The sequence below is a fragment of the Jaculus jaculus genome, chromosome 3, assembly GCF_020740685.1.
Source record: "Jaculus jaculus isolate mJacJac1 chromosome 3, mJacJac1.mat.Y.cur, whole genome shotgun sequence".
NCBI classification, from domain to species: Eukaryota; Metazoa; Chordata; class Mammalia; order Rodentia; family Dipodidae; genus Jaculus; species Jaculus jaculus.
The window spans coordinates 16683901-16698200 of record NC_059104.1 but is presented as its reverse complement, the minus strand read 5'-3'; the positions used below and the strand labels follow the sequence as shown (position 1 = coordinate 16698200).

The following is a 14300-nucleotide window of genomic DNA, read 5'->3' as shown; positions in this document are numbered from 1 at the left end:
ACAACAAAACAAAGGGTGGCCGTGGAAGAGCCGACTCACAGCTGGAAAAGATGCTTGCCCACTTCCGCATCCACGGCACTGAGCGGGTCATCCAAGAGGTAGATGTCGGCGTCTTGGTAGACTGCTCTGGAAAACGGAAAGGGGGGGGGGGTCAGGTGGGCGAGTGACCCACCCGCCACTCTCCTGGGATTATCGTGACATTCACCAAGTGAATGATCATTCCAAGTGTCTACAGAATGACCCAAGGCCACATGCTGCCATTGTGAGGGCCTGACCCACCGTGAACATGTCACCACCTGAAGCCTTGATGACAGGCACATGCAGAATGTCTGCGGGGGAGGGGGGGGCAATTTACCTGGCCAGGTTCACCCGAGCTTTCTGCCCTCCACTAAGTGTGGCGCCCCGATCTCCTATCACCGTCAGATCACCATCCTCCAAGAGCTGCAAGTCCTGGGTGCGGAAAGAGAAAGGAGGGACACTTCAACCTTCATTCTAAACCTTGCAGACCATTTCTTCAAAACCACGCATCTGCCACACGTGGTGATGCACACCTTTAATCCCAGCAGGTGTGAGGCTGACACAGGAGAATCACCATGAGTTTGAGGCCAGCCTGAAGCTACATAGCAAATTCCACGTCAGCAGGGGCTAGAGCGAGACCCTGCCTCAAAACTCAAAACAGAAACAAAAAACAGGGCTGGAGAGATGGAGGCGCATGAATCTGGAGTTTCTTTGCAGTGCTGGAGGCTCTGGCACACCCACTCTCTTTCTGTCTCTGTCTCTCTCTCCTTTTCTCTCTCTCAAATAAATAAATTTAAAAAAAAAAAAAAGTACAGCCTTTAGGACTTACTTATGGGAGGGGATCGGTTCCCATGCTCTCTCATTCAAAAAAAAAAAAAAAAAAAAAAAGGCCAGTCTGTTGGGTTTGTCTCAAAAATAAAAGTGCATATACTTTGGTGGACACATGCATACGTGTATGAAAGGGTGAATGCAAGAACCAAAGAGACAGAGAAAGCGAGAGATGACAGAGAATGAGAGAGACAGCCTACAGTCCTATCACCCCGAACTCACGTGACTCTGATCTGGGAAGCTGAGTAGGGTCGGGCCTGCTTAGTTCTTGGGTGTGAGAATGAGAGAAAAGAACACATGGTGGGCTGAGTAAATGAGATCTATCACTATTATGGTTCTGCATTTGATTTCCATTCTTTTCCTACACAGTGAATATATACATATATTTACTACTCAATAAAAATCAAGGTCAGTGTGACTTGGTGTCATTTATAAAAATGTGCAATCTCTCACTAACAACAACCCAGGAGAAGGCAAGGAAAGGGCACTAAACAAGAAATTCTTGGGCTGGAGAGATGGCTTAGCGGTTAAGCGCTTGCCTGTGAAGCCTAAGGATCCCGGTTCGAGGCTCGGTTCCCCAGGTCCCACGTTAGCCAGATGCACAAGGGGGCGCACGCGTCTGGAGTTCGTTTGCAGTGGCTGGAAGCCCTGGCACACTCATTCTCTCTATCTGCCTTTTTCCCTCTCTGTCACTCTCAAATAAATAAATAAAAATGAACAAAAAAAAAATTAAAAAAAAAAAGAAATTCTTTTTTGTCTATACCAGCATAAAATGCTTCTCACTAACTCAATCCATTATAGTCAAGCCATTGTTCAACTGAAATTGCATTTTCCCCACAAAGCTGGCTGTAGATCCTTTAACATCACACCTTTGAAAATCTGTCTGGCCTTTCCCCACAGCATAGAAGGAATCAGTCAGACGTCCGGGCTGCACTGAAGACAGCCTGTGGCGAGCCCTTTAGCACTCTTATTCACCAAGGTTTATAAGCCAAGAGAGTAACACAGAATTTCCTGGTATTTTCTTCTGTCCTGGTCTCACTTATATTCTCCTAACAGGTAGGATCAGTTTTCATCATTCACCTTCCAGTTCACTTAAATCATCGCGTTTAATAAAACATTTCATCTTGACATTTTCTGCGGGGAGCGATGCCATTTCTGAAAACACTCCTCTTTCTCCTGGTGACATGGTGCAATGTACAAAGGAAACTTTAAAACATTTTGTTTCCTCTTAACATCCACGAAAATGAAGTGGAGAGGAAGAACTGTCAAGTGGAGGGCTCAAGTCTGAGCGCAGACAGACTCGAAGCAGCAGGTCAGAGGCTTAGTGAGACAACCCAGGGGCTGTTCAGTCAGTGAGGTGCTTGTGTCTTGCAAGAACGGGGACCTGGACGTGATCCCCTGAGCCCACATAAGTAAGTCAAGGCTGGTGGTGGACACTTATAATCCCAGGGCAGGGAGGCAGGAAAAGGCGATGGATCCCCGGGGCTCACTGGGTAGCCTATCTATCCTAATGGGTGAGTTGTGGGCCAGTCAGAGGCCCTGTCTGAAAGGAGGTGGGTGGTCTTCCTGAACAACACCCAAGAGTTTCTTCCGGCCTCCACACATGCACATAAACATAACACGCACACACACACACACGCACACACACACGCACACACACACAAAAAGAACTATATAGACTAGAGAGCTGACCATCTTGAACAATCTTGTCATTCCTTTAAATGCAATTTGGAGCTGGGCGTGGTTGTGCACGCCTTTAATCCCAGCACTCGGGGAGGCAGAGGTAGGAGGATCGCCGAGAGTTCGAGGCCACCCTGAGACTACATAGTGAATTCCAGGTCAGCCTGAGCCAGAGTGAGAACCGACCTTAACAAATAAACAACAACAACAAAAGTAACTTGGCTGTGGTTTTGTTCAAAGCACTTCTCTTAGCTATAAAAAAAATGAAAACCTTACAGCTGAAATACAAAAGGCCCAGGATTCCCTTGAGAATAATGGGGACCCAGAAAGTGACTCGCACAGGGTTGAGCAGACTGGCCACACGTGGACTGAGGTTGAAATGGGGCACCAGGTGTAAGAGGGTTCAATATGCTAGCCACTCGACTTTTTTTTTTTAATATATTTTTTTTAATTTTTATTTATTTATTTGAGAGCGACAGACACAGAGAGAAAGGCAGATAGAGGGAAAGAGAGAGAATGGGCGCGCCAGGGCTTCCAGCCTCTGCAAATGAGCTCCAGACGCGTGCGCCCCCTTGTGCATCTGGCTAACGTGGGACCTGGGGAACCGAGCCTCGAACCGGGGTCCTTAGGCTTCACAGGCGAGTGCTTAACCGCTACGCCATCTCTCCAGCCCTCGACTTTTAAAATAAATATTGGTCGTGAGGCAGAGGTAGGAGGATTGCCATGAGTTCAAGGCCACCCTGACATGACGGAGTTAATTCCAGGTCAGCCTGGACCAGAGTGAGACCCTACCTCGAAAAAACCAAAACAAAAATAAATAAATAAATATTGCTGAGATGGCTCAGCAGTTAAAGGCACTTGCTTAAACGACTGGTATGGGTTCAATTCTCAAGTACTCACATAAAGCCAAAGGAACAAATGGTACATGCATCTGGTTCATTTACATTTCATTTAGGAGGCCCTGGTATGCCCGTTCTCTCTCTCTCTCTCTCCCTCTCTCTCTCCCTCTCCCTCTCCCTCTCTCCCTCCCTCCCTCCCTCCCTCTCTCCCTCAGTCTCTCTCTCTCTCTCTCTCTCTCTCTCTCTCTCTCTCTCTCTTCTCTCTCTCCCTCACTCTTTGATACATAAATCATTTTCTGTTTTTGGTTTTCCAAGGTAGGGTTGTGCTTTAGCCCAGGTTGACCTGAAATTCACCATGTAGTCTCAGTCTGGCCTTGAACTCATGGCCATCCTCCTACCTCAGTCTAAGCATGTGCCATTATGCACAGCTAAAAATATTTTATAAAAAAAAAACCTAAAAATAAAATAAGTAAATGAATAAATATTTTGTGATTTGCTTATTTGAGAGACAGAGAGAGAAAGGGTGTGTAAGAGCCCCTTGGCACAGTATACAAACTCCGGGCAAGTATCTGGCCTTCTGCGTGGGTACTAGGGAATCAAACCTAGATTGGCAGGCTTTCTAAAGCAAGCATCTTTAAACACTGAGCCATCCGCCCAGCCCCTAGCCTCTCTACTTTGCAAATTTTTGTAGTTGTCCAGTTTTTAACTTTAAGTGTGAGGGATACAGCTCTGTAGTAGAGCACTGGCCGAGCATGAGCAGGGTCCTGGGTTCAATTTCCAGCACTTCAAGGGAGGAAAAAAGGTTAAAAGTAACGAGAACTGTATAAAACAGAACCAGCCGGGCGTGGTGGCGCACGCCTTTAATCCCAGCACTCGGGAGGCAGAGGTAGGAGGATTGCCATGAGTTCAAGGCCACCCTGAGACTACAGAGTTAATTCCAGGTCAGCCTGGACCAGAGTGAGACCCTACCTCGAAAAACCAAAAAAAAAAAAAAAAAAAAAAAAAACAGAACCAAACTCCTTGTGAATGTCATTTTCACAACAGAGCTAAAACATCAATAGGGAAAGAGGAGGTCCCCAAAAGGTTTGCTTAAAGTCTTATAATACCATTGAAAATCATTTTTTTTTTGTATATATATTTGCAAGCAGAAAGATAGAGAGACAGACAGAGAGAGAATGGGCGTCTCAGGGCCTCCAGGTGCAAAGGAACACCAGATGCTGGTGCCACTTTGTGCATCTGGCTTTACATGGGTACTGGGGATTTGAACTGGGTCGTTAGGCTTTGCAGGCCTTAACCAATGAGCCATCTCTCCAGCTCTTAAAAAAATGTCTTGGGCTGGAGAGATGGCTTAGAGGTTAAGCGCTTGCCTCTGAAGCCTAAGGACCCTGGTTCAAGGCTCGATTCTCCAGGACCCACATTAGCCAGATGCACAAGGGGGCGCAAGCGTCTAGAGTTCGTTTGCAGTGGCTGGAGGCCCTGGTGCACCCATTCTCTCTTTCTCTATCTGCCTCTTTGTCTCTCTGTCGCTCTCAAATAAGTAAAAATAAGCAACAAAATTTTCTTTTTAAATCTCTTAACTTCTTGAAATCTTATCATCCAAACAAACAATATCACATGGAAAATTTAAGGGCATGACACCAAGTCACCACTCACCTTTTTCAAAGCGCAAGCCTTTATGACTTTTTCATAGCGCTCCTTCTCATACTTCTTCCCAAATAGAATATTGCTCCGCACGGTCCCCGAGAACACCCAAGGCTGCTGAGACACGTACGCGACTCTGCCGTGCACGCTGACTAGCCCCGTCGTGGGGGGCAGCTCCCCAAGGACTGCACTCAGCAGTGAGGACTGCAAGAGAGTTCAGACACGCGTGCATAGTTGACGCCCCCAGCAGAAGGGCCACGGCAGGCACCGCGGCCTGTCACCCCGGGGGGGGGGGGGTGTCACAAACATTGAAAGCAGTTGTAACGCTCGACGCTACAGTGAAAAATTGTAAATATCAAAAGTATAAAAACAAATTGTTGCCAGGCATAGTGGCGCACGCCTTTAATCCCAGCACTCAGGAGACAGAGGTAGGAGGATCGCCGTGAGTTCAAGACCACCCTGAGACTCCATAGTGAATTCCAGGTCAGCCTGAGCTAGAGTGAGACCCTACCTCGAAAAAACAAAATAAAAATAAGTAAATAATTGTAGCTGGGCATGGTGGCACATGCCTTTAATCTCAGCACTCAGGAGGCAGAGGTAGGAGGATCACCATGCATTCAAGGCCACCCTGAGACTACCTAGTAAATTCCTGGTCAGCCTGAGCTTGTCAGACCCTACTTTGAAAGCCAAATAAATAAATATTACCATAGCCAATGTAAACTCATGTTTCATAACGAATATTACCACTGGGCGTGGTGGCACATGCCTTTAATCCCAGCACTCAGGAGTCAGAGGTAGGAGGATTGCCATGAGTTCAAGGCCACTCTGAAACTATATAATGAGTTCCAGGTCAGCCTGAGATAGAATGAGACCCTACTTCGAGAAATTAAAAAAAAAAAAAAAAAGAATATTACCATATTACCAAAATAGATATGAGAAAAATTTACTCTCCCAAATGAGGTCCTTCCTGATGGTATGCTGTATGGAATTGCTACATGAGATGCTATATTTAATGTAGAATATTTGTGTGGCAAACACCTGGAGTCCCAGCACTTGGGAGGTAAAGGCAGGAGGATAAGGATTTCAAGGCCATCCTTGGGTACCTGAGAAGCTCAAGACCAGTATGGGCTTTAAAAAAAAAAAAGGATATGTATGGAAACACATATCATATATCATACATCTGACACATCTGATATTGAATTAAGCTACTGCTATTTCCACATATCCTTTATTTGGCTGGAAAGTTGGCTTAGTGGTTAATGCGTCTGCCTGCAAAGCCAAAGGATCCCGGTTCGATTCTCCATGACACACATAAGCCAGATGCATGCATTTCTTCCAGAATAGCCAGGCATAAATAATATAACCAATGTAGTGGAGACTTCACCATAAGCCAGGTATGATAGCACATGCTTTTAATCCCAGCACTCAGCAGGCTAAGGTAGGAAAATCATTGCAAGTTTGAGACCAGCCTGAGACTACACAGTGAATTCAGGTCAGCCTGGGCTAAAGTGAGACCCTACCTTAAAAAAAAAAAAAAAAGTCTTCATAATAAATAAAAGAAAGGTCACCCCATAATTTCCACTTTCTACATTTAAATTTCTACACTTAGAATTTCCAAGACCAGGAGTGTGAAGGTCTGGTGTATGTATATCGGAGTGCTTGTAACACTGAGCTGAATCAATCTGCCTGTCTGCCTTGCACAGAACCCGGGCAGGTTTGGAGGACACAGGTGTCCGGGGCTGGCTTGGAGGTGTATTTTTCACTCTAAGTGCAACATCACGTGTGGCTGCACTTGAACTAAACTTGTTTCGGTTTTGACAGACTCCATAAGTGGTATGAATGTGAGGAACTGAAGAGACGGCTTGGTAGTTAAGGCACTTGCCTGCAAAGCCAGAGGATCCCAGTTCGATTCTCCAGGACCCACGTAAGCCAGATGCACAAGGGAATGCATGTGTTTGGAGTTCATTTGCAGTGGCTGAAGGCCCTAGCATGCCCATTCTCCCTCCCTATTTCTCTCTCTCAAATAAATAAATAAATAAAATATATTTTTTGATAAAAAAAGGAACATTTTGATAAAAAAAAAAAAAAAGGACAATGTGCAGACATCCTGTAGCATTTAGGGTCCACTATGACATCAACAACCTCTGCTTCCTCAGTCATTCCTCCCTCGGCACACATAAACATTTCCCACTGGGCCACTTTCTACAGAGGACACTCCCCAGGACAGAACTTGAAACACCAAGGCAAACGGACTACACCATCCCCAGGTTCCCTTGTTCAGGTAACCTGACTGCAAAAGCAATATCCCAGCCAGTGCACCGCAGAAAGCAGCTGCCGGACAGCCCCGACTCAAAAGGATGATCTACCCAGCTCTGGGATCAACTCCAAGAACTGAGCATAGGATGGGGTACCGGACTCACGAAGCTGCCAGCAGGAGTTACAAATTTATCTTCCCTGGGTGTGGTGGCACATGCCTCTACTCCCAGCACTGTGGTAGACGGAGGCGGGACAGTCCTAAATCCAAGGCCATCCTCTCCTACGTAGTGAGTTCAAGGCCAGCCTCCTGAGCTACATGAGACCCTGTCTCAAATAAACAAAAACTTACCTTGCCCGCTCCCACTGGGCCAACGACGGCTAACAATTCACCAGGTCTGGCCGTAAAGGAAAGGCCTCGCAGGGTTGGAGTTTCTAATGTCTGCAAATTAAGATGCATAAAAATGTGTCTATTTTAGCGAAGTCACATGGGTAGCTTGAAAAGCAGAGAAAACAGAGCTATAGTTACTGATACATGAATACAGTGAGTATTTCTCCCCTACTTACATTAAGACGTTGCATACTAGCGAGCACATTGCATTGTGGGGTTTGAATCAGTTCGTTTAAATGAACTTATTTATTTGCATGCACTCATTATTTGAGCACACCAGGGTCTCTTGCACCTACAAATGAATGAATGCCCACAGGAAATTGATCCCAGGCCAGCAGGCTTTCCAAACAAGCCCCCCCACTTTTTTTTTTTTTTTTACCACTCAGCCATCTCCCCAGCCCCTAAATTCAGCTTATTCAAGTGAACTTTAGTCTGTCTAAGGAAGACGCATTCCCTGGCCCCCTGATTTCCAAATGTATACTGCTCTACACGCCCACAGGATTGGGGCAATGGAAACAAGGAGATAATCTTCTTGGAACAGAAACGTCTCAGCTCTTTCTGACTTAATAAAGCAACATTCTTTATTTTCTAAATATTCATATTTATTTATTTTCAAGCAGAGAGAGCGCTCCAGGGCCTCCGGGTGCTGCATATGGACTCCAGACGCATGCATCCCTTAGAGCATCTGGCTTTACGTGGGTACTGGGAAACTGAGCTCAGGCCGTTAGTCTTTCTCAGGCAAGCGCCTTAACTGCTGAACCATCTCTCCAGCCCCAATTAAAAAAAAAAAATTCTGAAGAGAATATTCCATTTAAGAGTTTTTTTTTTTAGTCATTCCTAAATTTTCACTGTGCCCTGTGGATTTACTAAGGCTATTTCACCAATCGCCCACAAGGTGGCAGCATGAGCCTGTGGCACGCTGAGCCCCGGCTGAACCATTTGAATTGTCACCGATGTACATTTGAGAAAGAATGGTTCTCCGGAATGCTCAGAACACAAGAAGACATTGTGAAGCTAGTTGCAGGAAATAACTCCTCAAGTACGGCCAACACTACAGCCAGAACTCAAATTGAACAAAACTCAAAAAATTAAGCGCAGTAATGGAGACTACTGGATCAAAGTAATAAAGCTTTTCTTTGTTGGTATCTGTGGTATTTGTCACCTATGCTAGCTAAGCAGGGTCAAGACAGTCCTGCTATGCAAGCTGTGCAGGTGCGTGTGACAGCGTACAGTCTAGAATGGGGAAGAGGGCTGGAGGGATGGCTTAGCGGTTAAGCGCTTGCCTGTGAAGCCTAAGGACCCCGGTTCAAGGCTCGGTTTCCCAGGTCCCACGTTCGCCAGATTCACAAGGGGATGCACGCATCTGGAGCTCGTTTGCAGTGGCTGGAGGCCCTGGCACACCTTCTCTGTCTCTCTCTCTCTCTCTCCTTCTTCCTCTCTGCCTGTCCCTTTCAAATAAATAAATAAAAACAAAAATTAAAATATAATGGGGAAGACATAAATGCTCCTTGTACAGTCAGAATCCACACGCCTAAACAATCTACAGATCCTAACAGAAAGAAATTGAAGGGGCTGAGGAGATGGTTCAGTGTGTAAGTGCTTGTTGTGGAAGCCTGACGACCAGAGTTCGGATCCCCAGGCCCCACATAGAGACGGTCCCATCCTGCCCTAGGTGTACAGGGGTGCCACACACGTGAGCTGCTGAGTCAGCTGTCGCGCCTGCCCAGTAGGCGCTTTTACCCAGTAAGCCGTCTCCCCTGCTCCTTAACTTTCTTTACATTAGGATCTGTAGCTGGTTTAGGCATGTGGTTTGTGATGACGCCTCACACTCGACCCCAGCTTACAGCAACGTGGGAGGTGGGGACGGCATGGGTGTGTCACTGGGGACACCTTGCAGTTTAGGGGCCCAGCTGGCCAACGCTGGCCATCTCACTGTCCTGCTGCTTCTTGCCAACAGGCAGCTTCCCTTGGAGACAGTGAGCCAAAATAAATCCTTCCCTGCCATCGGCTGTTTCTGGTCACACCTCCTTCCTCAGCGACAGCAAGGTAACATCAACAACAACCATAAACCAAGAGAAGACTTCCTTTTCCCACTCAACGGCCATCAGGACATTGAACTATTTACCCTTTAAGTGAAAGTCAGAAGTACTGGGGCTGGAGAGATGGCTTAGTGGTTAAGGCGTTTGCCTGCAAAGCCAAAGGACCTCGGTTCGAATCTCCAGAACCCATGTAAGCCAGATGCACAAGGGAGCGCATGCATCTGGAGTTCATTTGCAGTGGTTGGAAGCCCTGGCACACCCATTCTCTCTCTCTCCACACCTCTGCCTCTTTCCCTCTCTCAAATAAATAAATATAAATAAAATATATTTTTAAAGGCAGAAGTATAAATAAGGAGAATGATGGGTTTAAATCGGGAGTAGAGTAATAACCACCAACTCCTGTCTGAATCCAGATAACAACGCTATCAAAAGAAAACTGGCAGCCATCCTCTCAAAGGGCTAGTGTTCTGCACAACACACTCTGAGATACGTTCTTCTGGATCACACACACAAAAAAATAATCAAGAGCCCATCAGAGGCAAATCAGCCTGCTGAACTTCTTCAAAAGTGAAGACATCTCTCAGTTCAATTTCTCCCCACGGGCCATCACATACAAGGAAGGACAGCTATATAAAGCCCGCTTGCCACCTCGGTTTCTTCTTAGGGCTGAGGAGTTAGCACCCTCCTGGAGTCTCAAGACTGTGCACTGCTCTATGATCACCAGATGGGGCAGCATTCAACAGCTCGGGGGGGGGGGTTCGATCCTTTGGTCTTCAGTAATCCAGGTACACCTCCTTCTCGCTGGTGCCAACACTGATGAGTCCCTAATTCTCAACCATGCCACGCTCTGGGTGTGAGCCAACCAGAAAACAGCGATCCGTCCCTGAGGAGATGAGCGCTCCCACAGGACCACAAATGGGAGATCAGAGCCTGAGCGTCTAACTGCAAGCTGGGTTGGTGAGAGGACCTTCCCTGGATACCCACCTGACCTTGTGATGGAACCCACGTATGTTCTAACACGCAGCCTGTTCTTCTTTCTAACCCTCGCATCTCTCCAAAAGCCTCCAAAGTCTGTGCCTCTTCCCCTCATCCCAGAACCTCACGGGACCCGACCTAAGGATATCCCAGCAAAGAATATTAACATTTCTCGTACAAAGCCAGGGAAACAGATAGAGTGCTATGTGCAAAAAAGCTGAAGGACGGGGCTGGAGAGATGGCTTAGCGGTTAAGGCGCATGCCTGCGAAGCCTAAAGGACCCAGGTTCGAATCTCCAGGTCCCACATGAGCCAGATGCCCATGGTGGTGAACACATCTGGAGTTTGTTTGCAGTGGCAGGAGGCTCTGGCATGCCCACTCTCTATCTATGTATTTTTCTCCCTCTAATAAATAAATAAATAAATAAAAATCTTAAAAAAAAAAACAGCCCATTTGCCAATGTTGTGGAGTTTGGCACCCCTTGAGTGCATTCAGTGCCCCTAGGTGCTGTATCTAGTATGACATCACTCATCTAGAGCACGTCTTTCTTTTGGATTTTGATGTAGGGTCTAGCCCAGGGTCACCTGGAACTCACTATGTAGTCTCAGGTTGGCCTTGAACCCATGGCGATCCTCCTACCTCTGCCTCCCCAGTGCTGGGATTGAGGACATGAAGAGGGATTTCAGTGGCACTTTCTACTGATGCTGTAAGTGTCCTGGGCTGGGATGAGCCAAGCAGCTACAGAGACACAGTCAGGGCTGTAAACCTGTGGGAGTTGCATGCGCCAAGAGCACAGTGATGCACGTTTGTGGGGTGTGCATGCATATGCGTCTGCACATGCGTGTGGAGGCCAGAGATCAATGGACTGTGTCTTCCTTAATTGCTTTCTATATTTTCTTTTGTTTCATTTATTTATTTTTGTTGTTGTTGTTTTGTTTTGTTTTTTCGAGGTAGGGTCTCACTCTAGGCCAGGCTGATCTGGAACTCTGTAGTTCCAGGCTGGCCTCGAACTCACAGCCATCCCCCTATCTCCGCCTCCCAAGTGCTGGGATTACAGGTGTGCCCCACCACGCCCAGCTTCTACCTATTTTTTGAGCCAGGGTCTCTCACTGAACCTGGGTCTCACCAATTCAATTAGTGAGCCCTGAGGCTCCTTTTTTTTTTTCCCCCAGCTCAGGCTGACCTGGAATTCACTATGTATTCTCAGGGTGGCCTCGAACTCACAGAGATCCTCCTACCTCTGACTCCCAAGTGCTGGGATTAAAGGCAAGCACCTCCACCCCCAGCCTTCTGTCTCCTCTTAACAGAGTGGAATTACAGGTGCACAATGTGGTACCCTAGTTTTATGTGAGCACCAAGGATCAGATTCAGATCCTCATGCTTGTGAGAAAACACCAAAAAAAAAAAAAAAATTGATATTAAATTCAAACTGAAGAAACAATAAATGTTCTTTTGAAAATGACATAGAAACAACTTTCAGCCGGGCATGGTGGTGCACACCTTTAAACCCAGCACTGGGAGAGGCAGAGGCAGGAGGATCTCTGTGAGTTCGTGGCTACCCTGAGACTGCATAGTGAATTCCAGGTCAGCCTGAGCTAGAGTGAGACCCTAAATCAAAAAACCAAACAAAGAAACAAAAAAAACCTTTCAAACACTTTAAGCTAATGTTACATGTACTGTGCATTGATCACAAATCTTCTGGTTTGAAGAATTTTTTTAGAGGCTGCGGACATGGCTCAGCAGATGAGAGTGCTTGCTGCGTAAGCATGAAGATGTAAGAAGGCTGGAGTTCAGCCCCCAACCCCCACATAAAGAGCCAGATACGGCCATGGAGGCCCGTGACCCCAGTCCTGCGGGGAGCAGGGGCAGGGATCACGGGGACTCGCTGGTCAGCCAGGCTGACGGGAAACAGCAGGTTCAGTGCGAGACTCAGTCTCCAGAACCCAAAGCTGAGCGTGACGGAGGGGGACGCGTGACATCCTCCCCTCGCCTCCGTGTGCATGCGCACAGGGTCTGCACAAAAACATGGAGAGATGGCTTAGCGGTTAAGCGCTTGCCTGTGAAGCGTAAGGACCCTGGTTCGAGGCTTGACTCGCCCAGGACCCACCAAGGTCAGATGCACAAGGGGGCGCACGCGTCTGGAGTTCATTTGCAGTGGCTGGAGGCCCTGGCGCGCCCATTCTCTCTCTCAGTCTCTCTCTCTCTCTCTATCTGCCTCCTTCTCTCTCTGTCTGTCACTCTCAAATAAATAAATAAAAATAAACAAAAAATTTATATATATATATATATATATATATATATATATATATATATATACACATACACACACACATATGTGTGTGTGTATGTATATATATAGACAGCAGGCGAGCCAGCCACCATTTTTATACAATGTGTGAAATGGTCAAAACACTCTATGAAACGTCACTGGAAGACATGCCCTAGGAACTGAGGAGGGTTTGTCACCTTGTCCCAGAACGCAGTCAGGTCCTGAACGTGCACAATGGCTTTGTCGTCCGGTGGAGCGTGGGTTTTGCGCAGAGGTATCTCATCAAGCAACAGGAAGGTCTAGAGAAAAGGAGAAAGGTGGACTGTTTTCACCGCAGATACAGAAGCTCAAGTGAGAACAAGCGCCTCGTGGGGTACGCAATATAAAACCTCCCCTGGCCTGAGGGTTACCTCGCCGATCCTACTGAAAGTCTCAGTTCATGCCGCAACACGTGACGCATCAGCAGGCCCTTACATACATGCATACGCATACAAATACACTCACGTACCTATTCATATATTGCTATCAATACACAGACTGCCCAGCCACAGGGCAATGCCTTTCTAATAGCTTCAACGCCTGCAGCAGCCCCTTCCCGGAGTGAAAACCATGACAGGTGTAGAGTTGGACATTTTTGCAATTTGATTTTATTTTTCTCACAATGGGCATGATTTGCTCTATACTAACTGGACCCTCAGTATGTGCCAAGCATCTTGTAAATGCCAGGAGAACGGAGGGAAGTTCTTCCCGGGACTTCCAGACTCCACTCCAGGCCAGACGCGCAGGCAGGGACAAGGAACCCATGGCACAGACAGCAAGAAAACTGGTTTTCTACTGGGTCCTCTGGTGAGGCCCCTTCTTGGTCCCTAGGCCTTTCTCCTGCCTTTGCACGTCAAATCAACGTATCACAACTTGTCAGTATCACTTAAATGACGTTCTGCTACATGCTCTAGTTTTTATCTCCTAGAAATATACTTTGTAAGCCTCTTTCTACAACCACTGGTTTTTGGTTTTTGTTGTTGTTTTCTCCTCAGTAGCTGGCCTCCTAAGGCGCATCCTGCTCTATTTGCTATAACACACATTAGTCAGCAGCTGGTCAGCAAAATTAAATTGATAAACCAAAGTCCTGCCCATCTACAGTGAAAATGCAAAATAGATCAAAGATCTCAATGCCAGGCTTGAAACACTAAAACTGTGAGAGAAAAGGAGAGAGAGAGAGAAGACATCAAGATAGCGGCACAGGCAAGGACTTTCTGACAAACGCTTCAGCGTACTAGGAAGTAATAGCAAGACGTGGCACGTGGTATTGAAAAGCTACACAGAAAAGGAAACAGCAAAGAGAAAACACAGGCTAGGATGGGGACAAA

The 14300-nt window shown here is 46.8% G+C and overlaps 1 protein-coding gene across 1 annotated transcript in view; it reads right to left on the bottom strand.

Moving 5' to 3' along the window:
* Abcc4 (ATP binding cassette subfamily C member 4) overlaps nucleotides 1-14300 on the bottom strand; it is a 287715-nt gene that overhangs the window by 164008 nt on the left and 109407 nt on the right. Inside the window, exons 9-13 of the mRNA XM_045145529.1 lie at nucleotides 13131-13232; nucleotides 7612-7701; nucleotides 5019-5210; nucleotides 356-450; nucleotides 40-126 (exon numbers count right to left, since the gene is read on the bottom strand). Of these exons, the coding sequence (XP_045001464.1) occupies nucleotides 40-126; nucleotides 356-450; nucleotides 5019-5210; nucleotides 7612-7701; nucleotides 13131-13232 (566 nt within the window). The remainder of the gene's footprint in view (nucleotides 1-39; nucleotides 127-355; nucleotides 451-5018; nucleotides 5211-7611; nucleotides 7702-13130; nucleotides 13233-14300) is intronic.